This window comes from Haliotis asinina, chromosome 6 (assembly GCF_037392515.1).
Source record: "Haliotis asinina isolate JCU_RB_2024 chromosome 6, JCU_Hal_asi_v2, whole genome shotgun sequence".
NCBI lineage: Eukaryota > Metazoa > Mollusca > Gastropoda > Lepetellida > Haliotidae > Haliotis > Haliotis asinina.
This window is the reverse complement of record NC_090285.1, coordinates 37328019-37354992: the sequence shown is the minus strand read 5'-3', so window position 1 is coordinate 37354992 and position 26974 is coordinate 37328019. Positions and strand designations below refer to the sequence as shown.

The window sequence follows — 26974 nt, the reverse complement described above, 5'->3', positions numbered from 1 at the left end:
TGAAGAAGGAGAAGTAGGACGGGGTGAAGAAGCAGAAGTAGGACGGGGTGAAGATGGAGAAGTAGGATGGGGTGAAGAAGAAGAAGTAGGATGGGGTGAAGAAGGAGAAGTAGGACGGGGTGAAGATGGAGAGGTAGGATGGGGTGATGAAGGAGAAGTAGGATGGGGTGAAGATGGAGAAGTAGGACGGGGTGAAGATGGAGAGGTAGGACGGGGTGAAGATGGAGAAGTAGGATGGGGTGAAGAAGCAGAAGTAGGACGGGGTGAAGATGGAGAAGTAGGATGGGGTGAAGAAGAAGAAGTAGGATGGGGTGAAGAAGGAGAAGTAGGACGGGGTGAAGATGGAGAAGTAGGATGGGGTGAAGAAGGAGAAGTAGGACGGGGTGAAGATGGAGAGGTAGGATGGGGTGAAGAAGGAGAAGTAGGATGGGGTGAAGAAGCAGAAGTAGGACGGGGTGAAGATGGAGAAGTAGGATGGGGTGAAGAAGAAGAAGTAGGATGGGGTGAAGAAGGAGAAGTAGGACGGGGTGAAGATGGAGAGGTAGGATGGGGTGAAGATGGAGAAGTAGGATGGGGTGAAGAAGCAGAAGTAGGATGGGGTGAAGAAGGAGAAGTAGGACGGGGTGAAGATGGAGAGGTAGGATGGGGTGAAGGAGAAGTAGGATGGGGTGAAGAAGCAGAAGTAGGACGGGGTGAAGATGGAGAAGTAGGATTGGGTGAAGATGGAGAAGTAGGATGGGGTGAAGAAGAAGTAGGATGGGGTGAAGATGGAGAAGTAGGATGGGGTGAAGAAGGAGAAGTAGGATGGGGTGAAGATGGAGAAGTAGGATGGGGTGAAGAAGAAGTAGGATGGGGTGAAGATGGAGAAGTAGGATGGGGTGAAGAAGAAGTACGATGGGGTGAAGAAGGAGAAGTAGGATGGGGTGAAGATGGAGAGGTAGGATGGGGTGAAGAAGGAGAAGTAGGATGGGATGAAGAAGAAGAGGCCAGTATCTCACTCATACATGACATGTCCTGAAGTGATACTTGTACCACTTTGGTAAAGTCCATCGACAAAAAGTTGTTATGAAAAACTAGAAACACTGTCCACGTTAACAGGGATTTGAAATAATGATCACAGGTTCCTAGCACATGAAAGAGATGCAGCTCTGCACAGTGAATTGCAGTACCTTGTGCATCTGGAAGGACAGTGTTACAGCCACAGAATGCATGATCTGGTGATGCCTGATGAAAAATCAGTGCTTCCTTAAAGTAGGAGACAAGCTAAAAGGAAGGGCAAAATCTACTTCTTTGATGAAACCATGGGGATAAATATAGTGCTGACCAAAGAATGATCACACTCATAAGGTCCTAACAGGACTAAGGGGAGCAACTCCACACAGTAATTCTGGATGCCTTTCACAAGTGGGCCAACACCAGTCACTGAGGTGATGAACAGAACATAAATGCAACACCATAAGCCAAAAGAGGAAACCTGTGAATAAAAATATCTCCACGGGTTCTGCCTCGTTGTGTCTTGTGATTGAATGATCACGCTATCAACAATATTCCCATTTACCTCATCACTCATCAAAGATGAATGATGGGAAATACACTTTGCACTGGAACTATTCACCATCCCTCCCAAGAGAGTCGTCAACACGAGCGAGTCAACAAAAACCAAGCCAAAACAAGCATAATACATCATTAAAAACCTGTCACCATAACGGTCTCCCAAATTAAAAAGAAATCAAGTAGCCTCTGGCTATGAATGTTATTAAAATCTAAATTCTACTTTTGAAGACTACACAGCAAGGGTTAAATTCTTCATCAGAAATATCAATTGAAGGAACCATCAGGCAATGAAGCTATTGAAATTGGCATCTTCAAAGCTGTCATATGTGAGTTATCATCACGAGAGAGTACACGCTGTGAAAGCTTCCATTCTCTTCACACTGTTAGGCGTACAGAAGCATCTTTCTCTGGGATGAAGGAATGTTGGTTTGGAGGCCAAGAGAAGTCTTTCCTTAACATCATCACCTACTTTTGTTGGGGATATGGGACAGATGAGACACAGACTTTTTGTCATGTTAGACACAAGCATGACCCAGAAAGATCAACATGGAGACAGTACTGTGACTTCCTTCACTGATGACTGACTTATCTCATCATTTTGTGGTACTGGAACCAAGGACTATGCTTAAACAGTTTATAACAAATGAAAAATCATTGCTGATGAGAACTGGATAACATTCTTGAAAGTGAGGAAGTGAGTGAGTGTGTTTGGTTTAACACTGCTTTTAGCAATATTACAGTAATACCATGGCAAAGGACACCAGAAGGAGGTTTCACACACTATATCCATGTGGGGAATCAAACCTAGGTCTTTAACCACTTGTCTACCCCACCATTCCTTAATTCCTGAAAGGATCACAAGGCTCCGTGTATCTCATGTGTGTTGTCTTCAATAATAAACATTTTAGAACTATCTCATAATGTCTTCAACAAGAAACATTTTAGAAGTCATTATGTCTTCAACAACAAACATTTTAGAACTATCTCATTATGTCTTCAACAACAAACATTTTAGAACTATCTCATAACGTCTTCAACAACAAACATTTTAGAACTATCTCATAACGTCTTCAACAACAAACATTTTAGAACTATCTCATTATGTCTTCAACAACAAACATTTTAGAACCATCTCATTATGTCTTCAACAACAAACATTTTAGAACTAGCTCATAACGTCTTCAACAACAAACATTTTAGAACCATCTCATAACGTCTTCAACAACAAACATTTTAGAACTATCTCATTATGTCTTCAACAAGAAACATTTTAGAACTATCTCATTATGTCTTCAACAACAAACATTTTAGAACTATCTCATTATGTCTTCAACAACAAACATTTTAGAACTATCTCATTATGTCTTCAACAACAAACATTTTAGAACTAGCTCATAACGTCTTCAACAACAAACATTTTAGAACCATCTCATAACGTCTTCAACAACAAACATTTTAGAACTATCTCATTATGTCTTCAACAACAAACATTTTAGAACTATCTCATTATGTCTTCAACAACAAACATTTTAGAACTATCTCATTATGTTTTCAACAACAAACATTTTAGAACTATCTCATAACGTCTTCAACAACAAACATTTTAGAACTAGCTCATAACGTCTTCAACAACAAACATTTTAGAACCATCTCATAACGTCTTCAACAACAAACATTTTAGAACTATCTCATTATGTCTTCAACAACAAACATTTTAGAACTATCTCATTACGTCTTCAACAACAAACATTTTAGAACTATCTCATTATGTTTTCAACAACAAACATTTTAGAACTATCTCATAACGTCTTCAACAACAAACATTTTAGAACTATCTCATAACGTCTTCAACAACAAACATTTTAGAACTATCTCATTATGTCTTCAACAACAAACATTTTAGAACTAGCTCATTATGTCTTCAACAACAAACATTTTAGAACCATCTCATAATGTTTTCAACAAAAACATTTTAGAACTAGCTCATAACGTCTTCAACAACAAACATTTTAGAACCATCTCATAATGTTTTCAACAAAAACATTTTAGAACTATCTCATAACGTCTTCAACAACAAACATTTTAGAACTATCTCATTATGTCTTCAACAACAAACATTTTAGAACTATCTCATTATGTCTTCAACAACAAACATTTTAGAACTATCTCATTATGTCTTCAACAACAAACATTTTAGAACTATCTCATTATGTCTTCAACAACAAACATTTTAGAACTATCTCATAACGTCTTCAACAACAAACATTTTAGAACTATCTCATAACGTCTTCAACAACAAACATTTTAGAACCATCTCATTATGTCTTCAACAACAAACATTTTAGAACCATCTCATAACGTCTTCAACAACAAACATTTTAGAACTAGCTCATAACGTCTTCAACAACAAACATTTTAGAACCATCTCATAACGTCTTCAACAACAAACATTTTAGAACTATCTCATTATGTCTTCAACAAGAAACATTTTAGAACTATCTCATTATGTCTTCAACAACAAACATTTTAGAACTATCTCATTATGTCTTCAACAACAAACATTTTAGAACTATCTCATAACGTCTTCAACAACAAACATTTTAGAACCATCTCATAATGTTTTCAACAAAAACATTTTAGAACTATCTCATAACGTCTTCAACAACAAACATTTTAGAACCATCTCATAATGTTTTCAACAAAAACATTTTAGAACTATCTCATAACGTCTTCAACAACAAACATTTTAGAACTATCTCATAACGTCTTCAACAACAAACATTTTATAACTATCTCATTATGTCTTCAACAACAAACATTTTAGAACTATCTCATTATGTCTTCAACAACAAACATTTTAGAACTATCTCATTATGTCTTCAACAACAAACATTTTAGAACTATCTCATAACGTCTTCAACAACAAACATTTTAGAACTATCTCATTATGTCTTCAACAACAAACATTTTAGAACTATCTCATAATGTCTTCAACAACAAACATTTTAGAACTATCTCATTATGTCTTCAACAACAAACATTTTAGAACTAGCTCATTATGTCTTCAACAACAAACATTTTAGAACCATCTCATAATGTTTTCAACAAAAACATTTTAGAACTATCTCATTATGTCTTCAACAACAAACATTTTAGAACTATCTCATTATGTCTTCAACAACAAACATTTTAGAACTATCTCATAACGTCTTCAACAACAAACATTTTAGAACTATCTCATAACGTCTTCAACAACAAATATTTTAGAACTATCTCATTATGTCTTCAACAACAAACATTTTAGAACCATCTCATTATGTCTTCAACAACAAACATTTTAGAACTAGCTCATTATGTCTTCAACAACAAACATTTTAGAACCATCTCATAACGTTTTCAACAAAAACATTTTAGAACTATCTCATTATGTCTTCAACAACAAACATTTTAGAACTATCTCATTATGTCTTCAACAACAAACATTTTAGAACTATCTCATAACGTCTTCAACAACAAACATTTTAGAACTATCTCATAACGTCTTCAACAACAAACATTTTAGAACTATCTCATTATGTCTTCAACAACAAACATTTTAGAACTATCTCATTATGTCTTCAACAAAAACACTGTAGGACACTATCTCAAAATGTGTTCAACACAAACATTTCTGGTTACGACAATTTTTCACTGAGGCAAACTAGTGGTTGATAGCATAAGTAAAGATCAATGCTATACTAGGATACACACCTGGGCATACATTTTAACCATAAAGGATCCATTTCACAAAAGGATCATAGTGCTACGATTGTCATAAGTCTATGAAATGGGGCCAAGATCATCAGTAGTCAGTTCATAAGAAACAGGATGATGTTCATTCACTCCATCCTGCGCTCCTTTCACTAAGCAACCTTTACTAAGGCTAACCATAACTCCCATTCTTTAACATTACACTAAGGTTATCCTAGTGACTTAGGATTCTCTTTGTGCTTTGTGAAAGGAGCCCCTGTACCAAATGTTATAAATGAAACCGTTATAAATGAAACCATTGAGTGTCTGCTTGTAAAAACATGTCTCTCTGGAGCTTTTTCTGCTCCCAAATAAAAAATGTTTGTTGACACTGTATTAATAATATGAGCCATCCTGCCAGGTTTTAAGTCATTTCTTGGCAACTTTGCAACATATTTTGAGACACCAGAAATTGGCATGACACATTCATCCATGTAGGGATTCAGCCTAGGAATTAGCTTGTCAACTGAATGCTTTAACTATTAGGCTACTAACCCTAGTGTGTCAACAAGATGGGTGGAATCTCACTTAGAACGGTATTTCAGTTGTAGCATCATATTGTAGCATATCAGCTTATCATATCACAGCATATCATATCAGCTTGATGTTAGAAAAGTCCAAAGTGATGCAGGTGTTCAACCACTAAGTATCAAAGTTGACAAATCATTTATCATCACCAGGATGAATCTGAGATTTAAACTAGCAGTCATCAGAGAAAAGGATAAAATCTGTGCACCAAACAACTGATGTGACTTGGATTCCCTTGCCATCTGGTGACTGAATGTCTTAATGTGTTTTCATTGATATTACATCTGCATCAAAAACCAAAGCTGATAACGTATGGTATCTGTGTATCAAGGCACAGGTGGTCAGTCAGATCAAAACTGACAGTTGTAGTCAATAATTCATATCAAGTGACCATTATGCACACCCACTCCTCATTGCATAAGTTCAGGCAGAATGGAACCAGTTTAGCTTTAAAATGACCCAGATGAGTTGACGACAAGCAAAATGTGATGTGGTTTTGGAAGATGCTTAAGATGTCTTACCTTCAAACAAGAAACACTCATTCCAGTGAGGATTCAGGTTTTTCTTTTTCACTTTTGTTAGCAATTTGTGTTTTTTGTCCGGAAGCAACATAATTTTCACATAAGGATCACTGGTACCAGAGAGATCTTTGGCAGGCAAACCCGTAGCACGAAGAATCTTCAGGGTTAAAGTCAAGTTTTGGAAATCATAACCAAGTCCAAACTGTAGTTTTCCTAGTTTGTAATCCACACCCTCCACTACAGGAGCTTCATTCTCTTCTGGGGGGCTGTCGTCCATAAGCATCGTGGCAAAGCTCCGCACACCCTTCCATACACTCGACTCCCCCTCCTCCTCCGAGGCTGACCGACTCTGGCTCGACAGGCTCATGCCCTGAAACATGACATGAAGTGTCCAGATCAGTGACCATAGTGGACAAGGAACCAGAAAGAGTCAGTGGCAAAAACAAAAGGCAATAGTTTGTGGTTGAGTGGTTGAATGAGTGGTTGAGTAGTTGAGTGGATGAGTGATTGAGTGAGTGATTGAGTGAGTGGTAGAGTGGCTGAGTGAGTGGTTGAGTGAGTGGTTGAGTGAGTGAGTGAGTGAGTGAGTGAGTGAGTGAGTGAGCTTTCATAGCATCATGGCTAGTGTAGCAGTATGTCATTATGATGACATGTCTTTTGAAGGCAATATGACAAATGTAAAGTCCATTTTAGCTGCTCTCCAGTTCAGCATAAACAAACTTTTGATGCTAACCAATTCAGAATTATAAGAAAGGCAATGCTTGGATTCAGATACAGAGACATTGAATTCTGGAATGCCTGAGGACTGCAACATCAAATAGTAAATTGTGACAGAAAAACAACATATCAGAAAATCTGATACTAATGGTGATGACAAAATCTTATCTTAAAGGAAAAAAATCCAATCTCCTTTCAAATTTTCATGAGAAGAAATGAGAAGGTTAGCAACATCTGGATCCATATGTCTCCATTACAGCTTCTGGTTTTTGATAAATTCAACATATTGAACCTGACTGAAGTCCCTTCAGGGATGTTTAGAAACAAATTGAAACAGAGAACAGGGAGAATTCATCCCATGTACAATGTATGTGACCTTCACCTTGAGTGGACACAAATAGCTGCCATTATCAGACAGAGAGTTTCCATCAAAGACTTTGACATATTTACCTTCCATGTCCAACACAATGATTACACAATCTACAAAGCCATTACAGCCACACAACAGATGTGTTGGTTTGACGAAATTGGTATGAAGACATAAATGCTGCTTGGTTTTGAATGTGCAGTTCTTCCAGTGAATCATCTGACAAATGTATCTTCCATTTTGTTATCTGGCTTCTCTGAATCTTGGAACCTATTGAACAAAAGATGTGAGGTTTCCATGCCTGATCACAGGTGCTAGACAAAGGATTGAACAGGGTTTGTTCCATTTGTGAGAGTTATTTTAAGTCTTGGGTTCAAGGAAACCTCCTGTATTAATTTCAAGGATCCTTAAGGAAATATGAAGGTTCTCTGTAAAGCAATGAAAAGGTGTAGTGTACTGTACTGTACATCAGATAAAATATATAAGATATGGTGATTATGGGAGATTTTTAATTCTTGTCAGGGATTTGCTGTAATTACCATTTTTGCACATTTCTTGGGATAATTATTGGGGATATTTTCTGTGACAATTATATACCTATCTATTTGGTTTGAGGAGTGAGTGGGTTGGTCTGAGTGAGTGAGTGAATTTCATTTTACACCACACTTAGCAATATTCAAGCTAGATGATGATGATGATGATGATGATGATGATGATGATGATGATGATGACGATGATGATGATGATGTAACAGTTATGTTTAAAAATTACATAAGGATCACAGAGTCCACAGAGTAACTGCTAATTTTGCTCATGTTGATCAAGCTAAACCCAAATACATTAAAATCTTCTAAAGAGGCATCCCCATTAAAAGACATGATAAAATATAGTCATGTTATAAAACTTTACTAAACCTTTACAAAACCCCCTTACAACAACAGATTTATCATACAGTAATGAAAACACAATACTATACATACATCTCTATATATGTTGTAGCTGACAATATTGTCTTCATTAATCTCGATGCATAAAAAGTACATTTTTTCAATAAACAAAGCGAAATTCAAATAATTAAAAAACAGAAATAACTGACTGACTTACACTAAGTAGCACTGACTGCAAGACAAATTAACTACAGTCTTATGTAAAAATCAGGTGTTTTCATCTTCCAATAATACTATTCTAAACTAAAGCTGAGGACAGCTAACAACTTGATAAACAAATTTGGATCATTGCAGTAAGCATAATAAACATTCACAAAAAAATAGTTTTACACACTATCTTGAAAGACAACTGAAACTAGATTTACATACCATCTTGGCAGTGAGCACATCCACCTTGTCAAAACCAAGATGCAAATTGCTTTGACATTGCATGTGAAATCAAATTATTCTAATCAGAGCTTTGTTAAGTGTGCAAAGTATTGGCAAAGTAAATCTAAATCTGTCTGGGATATATCTCCCTGTGGCCCAAATCCTACATGCAAATATATGGTTCCTCTGACTGACTGAATAAACTTGTCCCTCGTGTTATGGATACTGTGCTTGATCTGGCTAACATGATCCCTGAACAAGATCTGCTGCCCATGTGTATTCATGTTTATCAAAGTCAAACTTTTAACCATCACAACAACAGCACAACAATAAAACTTGTGTACATCTGTTGCCAGTGTGTTCGGTTGAACTGATAATCCGAGAATGCAAGTGAGCTTGTTTTTATTTCAAAGGACAACAATAAATTACCATTTTAGAAAATAATTACCATTTTCTGAAGTAATTACCATTCTGTGGTTTAATTATCATTGTATGAATCAATTACCATTTCAATATTAATAAATGTGTTATGAATAAATTACCAATTTCTTAATTACCACATTGTCAATTAATTACTATCTATTATTATCTATTATGTTAAGAAAATATTACCATTTTCTTAATTACCACTTTATGAATTACTTGATTTATAAATTAACACTTTATGAACTGATTACTACTTATGATTATCTATTATGTTAAGGAAATATTATCACTTGCTTAATTATCACTTTATGAATTACTTGATTTATAAATTAACACTTTATGAATTGATTATGCTATAACTATATTACCCCTTTCTGAATTACCTCTTTATCAATTAATGTTACCATTAATTACTAATTTAAAAATCAATTACATATAATTGATAGTTGAAACAAATTACCACTAAATATTTACCATTTTAACAATTACCACTTTTTTGAATGGTAACTTATCATTCAAAACATCATTCCATGATGAAATTGATGGAGCACCTGCTCTTTTCCATCCATAACACCAACATACACATATTACTTTCTCTTGAGAAAGATGCTTTTATCAGCCTGTTTAAGGTAACATATTAAGTAAAAAACTTCCCTACATTTTCACTACAACAGAACCAGGACTTTTCAAAATTTCATTTTGGAAGAATAGATAATGAAGTAGACATGAGCAATACCAATAAACACAACCAGGAATAAGGTGAACTTTGTTCTTTAATGGAATCAGCTGTCAATTTGAAAAAATAGTTTCAGAGGCAATAAAAAAATACCAGCATGCAGTACTTTTTGTGGAACGGTAATACCACAGAGACATTCCTTCTTTCTATTTTTTTTAAGTTAAATATGATTCAAGATAAACTTTATGCCTTTTTTGGTACACTTTTTTGGCACTGTGACGTATTTCCCTTTTTTCAGTTTAATAGTTAATTTCACCAACAGACTCTGAAAGCACAAGAACCCACAGCCAAATTGAAAAAACATATCCATCTTTGAAAATATTGAGGCTGTGAATGTCTTACAAATGACAATTGCAAACACTGAAATCCACATTCAGTACAAAGATTTGCTGCAACTTGACAGGATTTTCTTATCAGTATATAAAATATTCATGAAACAGAATCGATGAATTCAACTTCGACAGCCATTAAGAAAACCCCAGTGTCCTCTCCGACAAGTGCTTAGAATGAGATGTTTTACTTGTATTTATACTCTTCTACAATCCTACCAAAGGAAATGTCTCCTTTTCTGTGACTTTTGTGCCACATTTCATGCTGGATGCTCAGTGGAGACAGACCAGACATACCACGCATTGTTTCAACTTTTGATACAAGTATTTCTGGATCTCGTGGGAGTGACTCGCCAATTTAATCATTGTTGGAAGATGTTACTTGACTGAATAAACTGGTACCCTTGATACCCATTTTACTCTACATATAGTCTGATTAAAAAAAAAATCTCAGGACTAGACAAAATACATTTAGAAAATAAAACTTGACTTTCTAATTTCCCTTAACACCTGCTGACATAAAACAAATTATTGTTGTTGAGTGAGGTCTGTGCTATGTCCTGTGGAAATTCAAATGAGGATTTGATAACTAGTGGTCGATAGTATGATCATTGGCCGTGACTAATGGGTATGAGTAAGCGTTTGCCTCTAACCCTGAAAAGCTGTGGACCCCAAACCATTAAAAGTTGTGCATCCTGATTAGAATGTGTAAGCCCTATATTTTAGCACCAGTATAAGTAATTCCCAGCAAACGAAATATGTGATAACTACCAAACTGAGTTAAAGAGGTTAATTTTACTCTAGTGACTGATTATCCTTCGCAGTGCATTCAAATAACTTATTTGAGATTAAACGATCATATCTCAGACATCTAAATTGCTTTCTCAATAGTGATAGTCCCTTCACTTACAGACACCAGATGCTGATCAAGATAAAAAATTAGAAATTACTGAATGATATCTCCTGAAAAATAATAGGGATAAAACAGCTGTCGGCCATAAGGACCTTCAGAAAACAGAAGGTGTGGATCCAGGTGGTTTTCAGTCAGCTCTTGGTCTAATTTTGAACGCTGGCCATGACTATTGAGTAAGATTGAATGAGAGAGTTTACTTCTATGCTGCTTTTAGCAATATTCCAGCAATACCGTAGGGGATACCAGAAATGGGCTTCACCCATTGTACCAAAATGGGGAATTGAACCTGGGTCTTCAGCATGACAAGCAAACGCTTTAACCACTCGGCTTCCCAACCACCCCTCTGGGTAATGATGACACTGAACCAGTCATACATAGTGACCATCTGATCCACATTTTTAGACCACACTTACAGCCTGGATAAAACACAGGTATGATTTCTACCTGGTCATCCAAAGGGATGATATTGTTCAACTGCACATGTTAGTGCTGATTGTCGCTCACAATATGCAGACTGAAAATAGAAGCTCAGTTATTTGTCATTGTAAACCCCACAAAAAGCTCATGTGGGCAATAACTGGAAACAAACATCGTAACTTTCTGCAAACTAAACAGGCGTTGATTATTATCACAAACAAGATGACTGAGGATACTTTCTGTTGAGACACACCCAAGTATTTACATTGCAGGTTTACATGTCAGAAAACTGCTTCAATTGTTTATGTCTTTATTTAACAAAGATAACAATAAGACAAAACACTTTCTTAAGTTTAATTGATGTTTTAATTTTTATGAATATGGATTAGACTCCTGACCTAATCAATAATCACTGACGCAAGCAAGATTGATCGATTGACAGATTATTTGATCAACTGCTCCAACACAAACACAAATTATCGAAAAAGTTCAGGACAATGTTATTGACAAACTAAGTCGATCTATTGCAAACAAAATCATGACATTTGGGTAAATACTTTTGACAACAAAGCTGTAGAGATAGGATTAAGTACACTCTAGTCTTAAGTAGATTTAAGAAAGTGGGTATATTGTCTCCTACATCCAGTATAGATTGAACTGCTTCTTGAGTTCAGAAACTAGGTTTACTTGAGAGAAATTTCACTCAAACCACCCCCCTCCCCCCAAAAAAAACAAAAACTCGTTATACATAGTGAATACATCCTGTATTCTGCGATTATATTAACAGACACAATCTTGCACTTCAAATCCTGTTCAGAATGAGTTGTTGGTGTTTTGCAAATAAACTGAAACTTCAGAAAATTCAGTTTCTTTTCCAAAGGAGCCAGAAGTCTTTTTGATTTGTTGAATTAACACTCTTTATGGTGAGTGAGTATTTTCAATATATTAATGCCTTAGAAATAGTTTTATTGATATTTTAAGCCAGACCAAGTTTATTTCTTGTTCTATAGATCAGCCGGTCATATCTTTTCAAGAATAAGTAAAAAATATAATTGATTTTCTCGCTCATATATGAAATCCTAATGTTTTTATTGACCAAATATGTAAACTTATGAGAATTGTATTTTAGACTTTTTTTTGCCTCATACACACTTCATACTTGCCAAAAGTAAAATACTTGTAGCATTCACAAGGAATAATACTTTGATCGGTAATTGTATTTCCCACTGCAGTTAGGTTTTTATAGGACAAACATCTGTAAAATAAGAACTAAAACTGGTCTGGCCTTATGACTTAATCTAAGAACCGTAGGAAGGAAAAGGAAGGTATATCACATTCTGTTAATGTGAAAGTCTTCATTACAGAGATGACAAAGAAAGAGTTATAATCAGTGTGAATCTGGGATTCATACTAGCTGCGGAACCTGATCCTTGTACAAATGAATGATGACATGAAACAATTCAGTCAAACCAAACCCTGTTGTAAGTGAATGAGTTTAGATTTTTAGCAATATGCCAGCAATCTCACAGGTGGGGACATCAGAAATGGGCTTCACACATTGTACCTATTTGGGGTATTGAACAAGCAGACGCATGACAAGCAGACGCTTTAACCATTAGTCTATCCTACCGCCCCAAACCCTTTTGTAATGAATGTTATATCCAGACAAGACTTGTCCTTCCACTTGACGACAGAAAAAAGTCCTCAGCCAAATGAGTGGTCACTTGATGACCCAAACGTCTCTTAGGACAAAGATGGGTTCCTCAGGACCAATGCTGTCTTTTGATCACCACAGAAATTTGTCAAGAATTACCATGTAATGAGCCAATTGAATCAGGCACAGAACGATCATACCAAGCCTACAAGTCTGCACTCAAAGGAAGACATCTGCACACATCATTTCCAGAAGATGTTTAACCTAGAAGTTTCAGGACAGAAACCATGAAACCACTCCTCAGTATAATTCCATCCTGATATCAATCAGCGACTGATAGAACTTTACAGTGCTGCTTCCAAGTCAATTTGGTGATAAACTCCTTAAATCTGGCCCGTAAACTTTTAAAACTTTAATGCTGTCTGCTGACTCTCGATCTCTTTAATCTTCCAAGTCTGGCGTAAGCATCACCTTGAGGCGACAGAGTCGACAGACTATAAATAATTATACACAGTGCACAATGACCTAGATTGGGTCAAATCTTACCCGAGTTATTCCCATAGTTTGGTAGGACTCTCGAGGAGTTTGGTTAATGCCAAGCGACTGGTTCAGGGCGGTTTGCGAGTTGGATGAGGGCTGGACGTGTTCTGCAACCATTTTACGATCAGGTCTCTCAAATCTGAAATCAAATATTGATTTTAGGCTGTTGTGTCATATCTGAACCAAATAATTCCATGGTCAGAATGGGAAATTAAATAAATACCATGACAAATTTTGTTAAACACACATTTCCCTCTGCAAAAAAGGGGTTAATAAGAGTTGAAAGAAGCAAACAGCAAGAAATATTAAGAAAATTGGAAACTTGAAAGATTGAGAAAAAATTTACATTTAATATGTTAGTATGAAGAGAAAACTATCACAATATTAAATGTACAGTTTATAGAATGCAAAAGTTAATAACAAATTTAAAAGAATCCTGTTCCATTCTGCTCAGAATTGCACATGCATATCAGTATGAACGAGACACATGACACCACAGAGTGACAGGTTGTTGGAGTATTAATTTAACCAGATGGTTTGCCCTCAAAATAAATACTCCAAACAGCCCTCAGATGCATAATATCAAACCACTTCAAACCTTGACCACCTAGAACAACTATGTCCTAAACAAATTAAACTGTTGACCAAAACACACATAATTACATCCACAAAACAAAATCTCTGGCAGAACCTGGTCATTACTCGTTTTGTGTTGATATATATGTTAAGGAAATTAGTATCTTTTCCCATCAAAATGTGAAAACATGGCGAAAGAGGATCCTTTAGAGATAAGAAATAGCTAGGAAATCAAATTTCACAGCCTTGCGTCACTTTTAAAGTGTACCCGTTTTAATAGTAATAGTGGTGAATATATCATTTATTGCAATGTAAACTACACTTCCGAGTAATGACAAGATAATTCTTCTGCATATATTTTGTTTTGTTTCTGTGAGGGAGGTATGAAAGGGAGACAATCTCCTATGCTCACCACTAGTCACTAGACACCTGGGAAACATTGAACATGCATGTTTGAGACAGGACAGAAAAACTATGAGGAAATTAGCACTAACTAAACAACAGTCATTGACTCTTAAAATTCATTAAACAATTCCAGTGTAAAATAGCCCTTCATAGATATCAGTATACATTGTAACTTTTGATAAAAGTGTTTTTTTCTACCCCTTTTTCACAACTGAATGTTTTGATACTACATACAAATTACCTTCTTTAGACTAAAAGCTAGTCTTTAAAATGGACATATTTTACAGAGAATATAAGTTTTGTAATTAAAATTTTGAAGAGACCTTCCTGTGAAAATCTAGACTTGTAAAATGTTTCAGACTTCCATGGACTAACTTGGATACATTTGCTTCTGGGTCTGTATGAGAGATACACTGACACGCAGTCTTGGAGTATATATGATTTTGATAGTAACAAACAAACCCATTTAAATCAGAATGGAGTCCAATGGAGACCAGCAGTAACCTCACCTGAGGAAATATAGACCTGTTTCACTTAGAGCTTTAGCACTGCAGAGAGGGATATGCAGTATGGAAAATAATGTGGTTCAGGGACTGTGACAGACTATATGACAGCCTACACCTTTATCACTGTGTAACAGAAACATTTAGGGGTAACATATATATATATATATGTATATAGTGCTACCATGGTGACCTAGATGATGCCGGACATTGTCCAGAAGGTGAAATGTCCTAATTAACCAATCACCGACATGTAGGTGTCCCATTAATAATTAATGAATACCACAAACAGAAATTGATCAGACGACAAGTTAGCTCTGGACTACAGGGTATCCTGGTTGAAACAACCCTAGAGTGAGGGTCAATGGACCTCTGCCATTGTACTGGACAGTCAGTGGAAATGAACATTGTGCATTCCACATTGGTATCCTGACTATTATCACATATCAAGTTTGGTATAGATAACAGTTTCTGGGCTAATGCACTTTGTCAACTGTTTGGTAAACACTATTGTGATTGCTTGCGGTTCTTTTGTTTGTATAGATATTTCCAACATGATTCTGGCATGCCATTAAGCAGGAAATTGTATAATCAATATACCTTGTTGGTGTTTAGTTGTGTCTATATCGATGCCAGAGTAACTTGTGTTTGTAAAGTGTCTGTGGCATTATGGGGAAGTGTCTGAATAACTTCATGACCCAGCAGGTGTCAGTAACCATGGGAACCAATAAGCATCTGACTACAGGAATAACAGTTATCAAACTATTGCAACTGGTAGGAACCAGTAACTGTAAGTACAGAAAGCAATAGGTGTTGAGGTTTATCAATGGGAAGAAGCAGGTGTCTTACTGTAATGACAGAAGGCAATAGGTGTTGAGGTTTATCTACGGAAACCTAGGTGTTCTACTCTAAGAACAGGGGGCAATAGGTGTCTAACTGTAACTAAGGGAGGCAACAGGTGTTGAGTTTTACCAATGGGAGCCAACAGGTGTCTAACTGTAACTAAGGGAGGCAATAGGTGTTGAGTTTTACTAGTGGGAACCAACATGTCTGACTGTAACTACAGGGAACCATAGCATAACATAAATTAGAACAAATTATGATAAAATCCTTTTCATAGTGAACAATGACTGTTGTCAAATTCTTAATATGTCTCCATCCGTCATAGAAACTTTGCTGGCGACATGCAGGTCCATTGTGACAATCCTAGAACTATATTGACAACATGGAACACCAGTCACAAGGAACACATCCATAGCCACATACTGCTTACACCACAACCAAACATAACAAAGAATGGGGAACAAAAACTGCATTCACAAAGCCATCTACTAATCAGCCATTTAAAAAGCTTCAGGCAAAATATGTTAGCGATAATCTCACTTGTAGTATTAAGCAAATTCTATATTTTAAATATTAAAAAATATATCATGCAAAATGTATTGGTCTTTCCTTCACACAATATAAGAATGCAAAGAATGAAATTGGACACCTTCTTGTAATGTAGGTTTAGTTTTGACAAATCTTTGCTTCATCGCCAACACCTGCCTTGGAATTTAAATCACAAAGCAAGGTTTTTACAAGTTTGCATTCAGTACAGGGACCAAATCACAGGAGAGCTTCAGGGAGATTTATTTTCAACAATTCCATTGTTTCATCCCGATATCTGAGTTGAAATGTGAGACTGTCGAACTAAGTTGATGCATCATTAGAAAGACTTTCGAGGCATTCAGCCACAAGTAAACATGTTTTTCTAACACATGTAAACATATTTTTAGACAGATGTTTGACAAGAAAGGGAAGTCATCTATACAGGCCTTCGCTAATATTGTATTCAATACTGTTACTCTATTCAGATCAAAGAACTGATTGGAAATATATACACGATTGTCCTTAAGAAATAGCTTTTAAACATTTGTTCAGCAAATAATAATCTGTTTTGAAGATACTGTATTAAAAACACTTATCAACCATTTTCAGTAAGTACTTATGACAGCAGGTGATTCTAAACTCATGTTTCACCATATCAGTTCAGATATAATTTTAAATTAAAAATTGAAATGTATTTATGAAAAATGTCTGTTGAGTAATATCTGTTAAAATTGCTGCAGAAATCTAAAATTCTGTTGCAGTTGCACTATTCCCAAGAATATGATTTTCCTTAAAACTAGTTCCAAGGTAATCTGTTATCTACAAATTTTATGTGTGATGACAGCAACCACACAGCTGAGACATTATGGAGACGCAGTATTTGATTACAAATCTTCAATTTTATCATCCTAGTTAAACAGAAGAATATTCAAATAATACTGATTACATCACAAACATTCCCAATGAGAGTATTTCCTGACTCCTCTTATCATGTTACAATTCCAAGAACCTGAACATTTAAGAATTTTTAAGAACTTAACTTCAATGCTAACAGATTTAATTTTCAGGAAACAAAATGCCTAACATTTCAAATCCTATAAAATGAGAATCTTGATATTTGAAGTGTTTTCAAACATCCTTGTTTATTACACACTTGAAAGTAATTATATTTCATATTTTGTACCAAATTTATCTTGAATGGCTTTGTGAATACATGGCTTCCTGTGATATACTAGACTTCCTATAAGCTGGCTGAATACCTTTTGAGAAATCCATTGAGTACGCCATTGCTGTAACAGGTAAAACAAACAAACAGTTATTATGACAGAAAAAAAGAACAGGAAGTTACTCGTTCTGGTGGCCATGGCAAGCAGCTCCTTCCTGTTGGTCAAACAGTGAAAACCATCCCCTGGAATGAAATCAAAACCATACATCAATTCACTGTCCGTTTCATATCCACCATATAACACCAAAACCTAGCTTCCAACATCAGATTATTTATTATCATGTCTTCGGTTCAAAAAATAAACTTGTTTTAAAAGTTGAAAAAATAAAAACAATCGAACATCAATTTAGGACCTGTCATTATAAAAATCTCCAAATTTGAAATTTTAATAGAGTCTACGTTTCATAATTTATTGTGGTTAATGTAAAGAAGCTATATGTGGGTGATTTGTCACAACAGAGCATGAAAAAATCAGTCTAAGTGTTTATTTGGAATATGTTTAATTCTTCCTCCAACTTTGTGCATTTTATTTTAAGATGACCCAAAATACGGCTGTAATGAATAAATAATTATCAGATTATTAGTGTGTTGTACCTGTAGCAAAGATAGTCATTGTTATGGAATTAGTATATCAGTATGTCTCTCCATAGAAAAAACAATTTCTAGACACATCCTTCTGGACTATTTGACCCATTTTAATAAAATGTTTTATGCAGTTCATTTTGACAGAGTTACTGCCCTTTGTTACTTAGTGGCTTTTTTGTGGGACAATCATGTACTCAAAACCCTTTATTTCATTTGGTTGTGGTTCCATTCCACATGTACATATTGAAAGTCTCATTTCAGACAGTATCTACTTTTCAACCAATCAGTGCCAACTGTCCAGTCATTGTGGTAAACAAATTGACGTTACCTCATAGGGTATTCTAAGATAATATACCTTTGCATGAGAAATCAGTTGAAACTATTAGGAGCCCATGAAACAATCTGACAGCAACCAGTTGGTCATTGTAGCAATGGACCAAAAAATGATTCACCATTTTGTAATCATGAAGGGGTGATGGGGTAACGTAGTTGTTAAAACGTTCGCTCATCACATTAAAGACCCGAGTGCAATTCCCCACATGGGTACAATGTCTGGTGTCCCTTGCTGTGATATTTCTGGAATATGGCTAAAAGTGGTGTAAAACTACACTCAGTCACTCAAACCATGTGTTTCATGTCCCACAAGTATTATTTTTAGTGACAGAAAAGTATGAGAATAATTATCAGCATATCAACTGTATTGTAAAACAATATGACAGTAATGGCTTTCCCTCAAATTTGACTCTGTTTACATTTTTGTAGGAAAGTAATTGTTACAAAGTAGCAGCAAAGCTTCAAATGGGGAATCAGAATATCCTATTTGATAAAATGCATTTAATTTTTATTGTCTGCACCATATTATATGGTGAGAGAGAGTGAGTTTAGTTTCACGCTGCTCTTAGCAATATTCCAGCATTATCACTGGGGGGAGGGGGACACCAGAAAATGGGCTTCACACATTGTACCAATGTGTGGAATCAAACCTGGGTCTACTGAGTGTGACGAGCGAATGCTTTAACCACTAGGCTACCCTACCGCCCTACATAATATATGGATGAAATGTTTGATGAATATTGTGTACTGTTAGAATGAATGTTTCCCAAAACATTTATATATCATTTATTTCATCAAGGGAAATCTAGCATTTCTTAATTTACATGTATAGTGGAAATATACATGAACTGAGACCTGTGTGCTTGCGATGAAATAGGCACCTTGAATACTTAATGAATTTCCATTTTTTCAATTCTTTGCCAGTGATGCTGCACCTAAATAATTTATATTGCTCTCGAGTCTCACTAACATCACTTATGGACATTCCAGTGAGTAAAGGACAATTCCATCAATATTCCAGCAATATCAGAGAATTGGGATAGACATCAGGAATAATTTTCACACCTTTTGCACAATGGGAAATCGCATACTGGTACTTGTTTCTAACTGTGTAGTGGCATCTCGCAACATTTCACATGTATCTACAGCAGATATTCACTCAGTGTGGTCAGTTATTAACTGGATACTTTATTTCTATTGATCGTCATTCCAAAGTTCTTTTATCAAAATACATTGTAATACCATTATTGTGGTGAAACAGTATCTGTACAATGATCACAACTGCCTCTGTGAAATGGTCACAATAGCTTAGCAGAATTATCACAATAGCATTGTAAAATGATCACAATACAGCATTGTAAAATTATCACAATAGCCTCTGTAGAATGGTCACAAAAGCTTTGTTTTACAAAATGATCACAATTAGTCTGTGTAAAATTATCACAAAAGGCTCTATAAAATGAACACAATAGCTTTGTAAAATTATCAGAATAGCCTCTGTAAAGAATATAATTAGTCTATGTATAATAATAATAATAGTCTATGTATAGTTATTACAATTGTCTCTGTAAAATGATCACAATAGCTTAATTAAAATGATCACAATAGTCTGTGTAAAATGATTACAACTGTCTCAGCCAAATGATCAATGCATTGTTTTGATGACATTGTTTTATGTCTTCGAAGGGAGTGGAAGAATGCTATTTAATGCAGCAGATGGCTTGTTTTCACATGCACACAAGAGGTCAATATACACGATTCCATTTTCTTTTGGAAAGGATGACACAAGATCATCCCCATGAAACAACCCAACAATTACAACCATTATTTACAACAAGCCTGATATATATGAACAGATGCTATACAACAGATCAGGTTTTAGGGCTGTGTATCACCAAAGCTTTGCAATAAACAATGTTAAGATATGGTATCTCTATAGCATTACGTATTGCGAAATATTGGGAGCTTAAGTGTTTTACAGCCATTGTACATACAGATCCTATTTATACATACTTAAGTAAATATTATAACAATACAGTCAGCAAACGTAAGATCCACCATTTTGTTGTCAAAGATACAAGGGGAGATAACAACATGAGCAAAAACACTACTGTATTTCTGTTAAATAGTTCATCAATATTAATGGTAAAATGAATGGTGAATGAATTTCAGTGAAGATATTAGTGTTACCAACACAATAATGAATCTTTTTCACCCAAGTCAATGGAAAGGCGAGGACACACTGCAACATGTATTATATGAAGGTTATATGTCTTGCAGTATGGCAGATTCCAGCAAAAGAGATGACCTTTGTTTCTTTAAGAGCAAGACTTTGGCATGTTTATTACGTCTATATACATCATGAATTAACATCTCCATGATCAATATCCAGACATTAGTTTCAAATGCACAATCTTCCGAACTGTGACACAGGACTATCAGTCTAGAAATATATAACTAGGGCTTGGAAAAGTTCCATGACAAACATAACACTGACTATAACCAGCCACCATAAAATAAGCTCTGCTATAACTCAGTAACTTGCATTAACACAGCATTCAATCGTAAATTACAACACACGTTACAATCTTGAGTTACATTTCTGGTAAAGTGCCTTTAGACATCTCCCCTTAGGGACTCATGATGAATATTCGAGTTCTGTGGCCAAATAACTATAGATCATACAATTATGATGTCTCTGTGACGCTCTTAGCCATGATTATCAGTCAATCTACGATATTTAGCCAAGAGGACCACCATAAATTGTCCTCGGTTACATTTTTCTATCACAGTCGCTTGGAAAATTATGCCTCTGTGCATTAATTTTCTTTATTGGCGAAAGGTGCTAATTTCTGTTTTAAGCAACAAGTCATCCTAAATGAAGAGAGACTATCTAATTTCTTTCTCAAATTGGATTTTGGTCTTAAAAAAATGGACGTCATCTAGGAGAAGCAATATTTATTCATTCTGGCATTGTGGCACTGATTGCAGTGATTCCAGATATGTCAGCTCCAAGTGCTGGGAATTCTCTTGGAGAGGTGCCTGGAATCTGAAATGTGATACATGTACTTGTTTATACATGAACATCGTCCATTGGCATTCTGGGACCACATTCTGGCACCACATTCTGGGACCACAGGGATAACCAGCTTCTTACTGAGATCGACTGAATGGGGAATCAACTCAACAATTTAGTTGACTGGGTCATCATATCCAGTGATTGTGGATAATTGTTCAAGATAACTGATTTGATTATTAACAATTTACAGCTCAGATATTTGTTTGATTGTGTCGACATATCCTGAGAGTGTAGACTTGATTAACAGCATCAAGAGACCTGAGTGTTTTCACAAAGCAATAACAGCAATAACAGAGTGAGTGGGTGAGTCAGTGAGTCAGTGAGTGAGCAAGCAAGCATGGTTTTATGGCGCTTTTTGCAGTATTCTAGCAATATCGCAGCAGGGGACACCAGACATGGGCCTCACACATTATACGTATGTGGAGACTCAAACCCAGGCCTTTTTACATGATGAGCAAACGCTTTAACCACTGGGTTACTACACTGCCCACAATGGTTGTAAATCTGTAAGGGTATAATCAGAGCATAACAATAAGTTTTGGAATCAATACCCAGGGATAGAAATGTGTTCATTTTGCAGTGTAAAAGTCTTATTTAAATCATATCAAAAGCTTCTCCCAACAGTATTCATGTTATATCACAACATGACGGTTGGTGGAAAGCCAAAATTGATACAAGTGCCTCCAAAGACAGGCCCACCTTTACCTTTAGCTCTATCAGGATTTATTTAGTCATTTTACAGAATTTACATTATAGTAGTCAGCAGATAACCTTATATAATATCCACTATGCGTTGTTTCATTGTCTTTCATCATTTGGTCTCTAATCCGGGATTTGTGGTGCAGAAGGGGTTCAAGTCGCCATGTTTATCAAGGGAGACAACTGAAGTATGACCAGGAATTCACAATGCCAGATCTGGTCAGGTCATTGTCTTGATGGTTAAAGGATATAATGTCATATGTCCAGTCACTTGCCCAGTACTTCAGATAATGATAAAGGAAAGTTAATGTGTAATGTTGATGACTGTAGGCATACCAAACAACTGTCACTTCCCACAGGTTTGTGACCACAAGATTTATTAATGAAACCACATGATTCATTTCTACCTCAAATACAATCTATTTTACACATCATTTTGGAGGTTTATGAGGCTGACAAATTAATGTGATCTTTACACACACATTAGTTTCGGTACAAATGTACCAGCTTTGTGAATTCAATATTGCCTTGCCTGTGACACGATAAATGTTCTTATATGGAGCTACAATGCTTTAACGCCTGTCATTCCGTCGATACGCAGAAACTGATAAAAACCACAGGTTTCAATTCAATCAGACTTTATGACCAATATGGGACACAGCACAGGGAGTCATCTTTTCAACCAATCCTCTCTTGTTGTGTGTTTATAACAGCAGGCCCAAGTCGAAGGACAGCGAATAATAACTCGACAATGTCAGAATTAGAACACTGAGATGCTACATGTGCAACAAATGTAACTGACTATCATCAATATCAGTTGCTCTTAGATGGGCATAGGCAATGTTTGTCTGAAAGCATCTCGTGAGTGGTGAGTGAGCGAATTTAGGAATGACAAGTCTTTATGGATGATTAGCTTCTTTATTGTACTATAGCAACATTTTGGTGTGGATACTTATACCATTTTCATGTAAATTCAGTTTGACACAACACTCAACAATATTCCAACTATATGGCAGCACACTCAATACTGTCAAGTCTGGACCAGAGGAGCCAGTGGTAACAGCATGAGCTGAGATCTGCCTAACTGTGAACTGCTGACATGTGTCATGCACATCAGCAAGCCTTGACCACTTGATCCCATTAGTCACCTCTTACAACAAGTATGGGCTACTGAAGATCAGTTCTAACCCGAATCTTCGGAAGCCTTCAGAACTGAAGACATGGTGGTGAGACAATATACGCAACAAATACAACAGAATCATCGATACTTTGCTTTGAGACAAGCAGGTGCATCTGCTTTGGTTTAGCTGAGAACTTCTTTGATCAGAAATTCAGCAATAGTGTGAGGATGATGATGCTGAAAAGCCTTCAGTGATGTATAAGACAGATACGGCTTCATGTCCATCAGCGACTTTTGAACACAAAGCTGAGACACTCTACCATTTAAGGTCCCAGACTTTGAGGCATACACTCATGTCTCTCAATTATAGAACCCTCCTGTGTGGTTCTTCATCTTACACTTGGACATTTCGGACACAAGAACTGAAAGGAGGCTCTATATTCCCTGGCGAGGACCATTTTCTGCCACGGTCTCAGACAGTCTGTTAGTCTGTCTGCTGCTAGGGGAAGCGGTTATTACTAGTTCGTACCTGATCATAAAATGTTACCAGATAACTAAACAGAACAGTTATTGAAGTAAGATGAAAGGCAAAGATTTAGTACATTTAGTACATACATACACATGGGCAGATTTCTAAACTGATGAATTCGTCTAGATAGATGCATTAAAACATGTGAGTTGAGTGGTTGAGTGAGTGATTGAGTGAGTGGTTGAATGGTTGAATGCATGGTTAAGTGAGTGATTGAATCGTTGATTGTGTGGTTGAGTGAGTGGTTGAATGCTTGAGTGGCTGAAAGCTTGAGTAAGAGGTTGAGTGAGTGGTTGAGAGAGTGGTTGAATGGTTGAGTGGTTGAGTGAGTAATTGAGTGGTTGAATGGTTGAGTAAGTAGTAGGGTGAGTGAGTGAGTGGTTGAGTGCGTGAATCACTATACACACACTTTTGATGCAGAGCATTTTATTTCTCATCAGTTCATGTCTCAGTCAGTAATGCTCCAGCTTAATACAAGCATCCTGTAAAGTCCTGGTCCATCAGACCAGTGGCTGATGGGATGAACAAACCCCAGGGTATAGTTACTACAACTGTCAAATCTGATCTCTAGTCATGTTTGATCTGACTGGCTCTTACTGCAGTTGCTGGGGAACTATTCTCCTAGAGAATCTAAAAGATGATAGCTGGGTCAAAATAGGATATGTAAACATATCTGCAGGAAAACTTTCAGCTTTTAAAAAAACAAACTATATAGCTGTCCTTATTTCCCATCATTCCTAATCCATACACTCATGCTGGCTGACATCTCCATGAATTTATGTTATCCTGATCAAACCATATGAAACTGACACACCTTCCCTGAATGACACGTCGCACCGAGAGCTTCATGAATGTGTACACCATTCCCCTCACATCATCCTACCCGTCAGTAATGACATAATCAATTGAACTGTCATCACAACTGTGAGCAGAATTAAATATGAAGCTTCCCCCTTGTACAACACTAGCTTAATGTTGACACGTCAATCACACTGCCAACTGACAGATGTCATTATCATACCCTAAAAGCATTTCATATTCTAAATGCTTTTAATGGCTTTTCCTGAATCATTTATGCCCTTTTCACATTGCGTTATGAAATGGTGCTTAATGTGCAGAGTTGTCACTTTGTTTGTTTAGTTAGAGAACCAAGTAAAAGCAAATGTAAAAACATGCATTCATTCAGATGTATAAATATCAGCTTAATATTCCAGTTGGACAGGAGTCCTAGAAGGTTGACCTATTTCAGACTCAACAAATGTCAAATTGTACATTATATGATAAACCTGAAATCCCAATTTTCTATATCAGAAGCAAATATTTGCTAGGATCGACCAGAAGATGAACACTAACAGTCCTTGATAAAGTGCACCATTCTAGGTAATTTTTGGCTGATAATTTCATTGTTTGAAATCTTCTTGACATTTTCAGGAAATATTCCAATACTCTGTGCCTCATGAATACATAATTCCTTGATTGCTCTATACACTTATACAGACCCTTGAATTGTCTGCCTTTTTCACATATAGTTGGATTTCTTGTAAACCATTAAATACTAACCAACATTCTTCCATCCTCGCTTTTGTATTGTGGATCAAACAATTATGTACATGTTTCTACCTTAAAATTCTCTCTTATGCAGTATGTACATGGCATTTGCAATAATTCTGCAGTAAAATGTAAATGTTGAACACAGATTGTACATGACACTTCTGTCGAATGCTGTATTTGTAACATGGAAATAGGAAATAAATGACTTTATTTATGAAAAAAAACCAAAAACTTAAATTCTTGATAAAATACATCAGGTTATTCATGAGACTGGCTTTTCTGTGGAAATATATGGTAAAGTGTCTCTGTACAGATGAAATCTAATTTTCTCAATTCCTTGTATGGTATCTTGTTGATGTTACTGTTTTGACCCCTCTGTGATAGGTATTGCATATTCATTTTATGAGGACACAGGAGCCTTGACATTTCACGTTTGCCAGGGAAGAACACAAAGTATGTGATCTGGGCCTTCTTTCTAAAAGCACAAAGGTGATCGTAAGTCACTTAGATCATCGTAAGTCAGTAAGGTAACCTTAGTGCAATGTTTACGAATGGGCGTTATGGTTCACTTTAGTAAAAGTTGCTTTGTGAATCTAAAAGTCCCTAGACTACCAATTATCTTACTTTCATTTTTGTGGAATCTTGCAAGCGGGTTAAATTCCTAACTTTGTAAACTGACAGTCTGTATCTGATCTGTCAGTGTGGCTTCAAACCAATACTGGACTCAAGCAAATAGTACAAGAATTTCCATTTCACTATGTGTAATCACATCTTTTCTCACATGTGACAATTTTCTCACACTTTTTAAACGCTGTTGTACTTTCTCAAAATACCAAACTGGCACCAAACTGCGGAATGCCAAACTTGGCAATTGATCTCGGCACCAACTAGCTCACGCTACTCAAACACTGTTTTACCATGTTAAACTGTTCACGTGATGGTCGAAAAGAAGGCTACTCTAAGAGTGCACCGTTCCAGGATGATTTATCAGACTGAAGCACCATATTATTAATTCTACTGATGGTTAATTATCAGCGCAGGTGGACTGATCTTAAACTTGTGATGCCTTCAACTCAATTATCCTATTACCTTAAAGTACTGGAACTACCGGACTGTTTCAGTTGGCTGATGAATCTATATCACAGAAATTTATTGACTGATGTAGCGCTTTTGTACTTGTAATATCGACTG

At 36.1% G+C, this 26974-nt stretch overlaps 1 protein-coding gene across 5 annotated transcripts in view; it reads right to left on the bottom strand.

The window, feature by feature from the left end:
- The window catches only part of LOC137287639 (synaptotagmin-7-like), a 243029-nt gene that overhangs the window by 18771 nt on the left and 197284 nt on the right, over window positions 1-26974 (bottom strand). For 3 of the 5 annotated variants that reach the window (XM_067820021.1, XM_067820022.1, XM_067820019.1), the window contains exons 3-4: window positions 13814-13946; window positions 6393-6762 (exon numbers count right to left, since the gene is read on the bottom strand). In XM_067820021.1, coding sequence (XP_067676122.1) covers window positions 6393-6762; window positions 13814-13946 — 503 coding nt within the window. Of the gene's footprint in view, window positions 1-6392; window positions 6763-13813; window positions 13947-17921; window positions 17952-26974 lie in introns of all 5 variants that reach the window. The other 2 variants (XM_067820020.1, XM_067820018.1) reach the window with 1 other exon arrangement.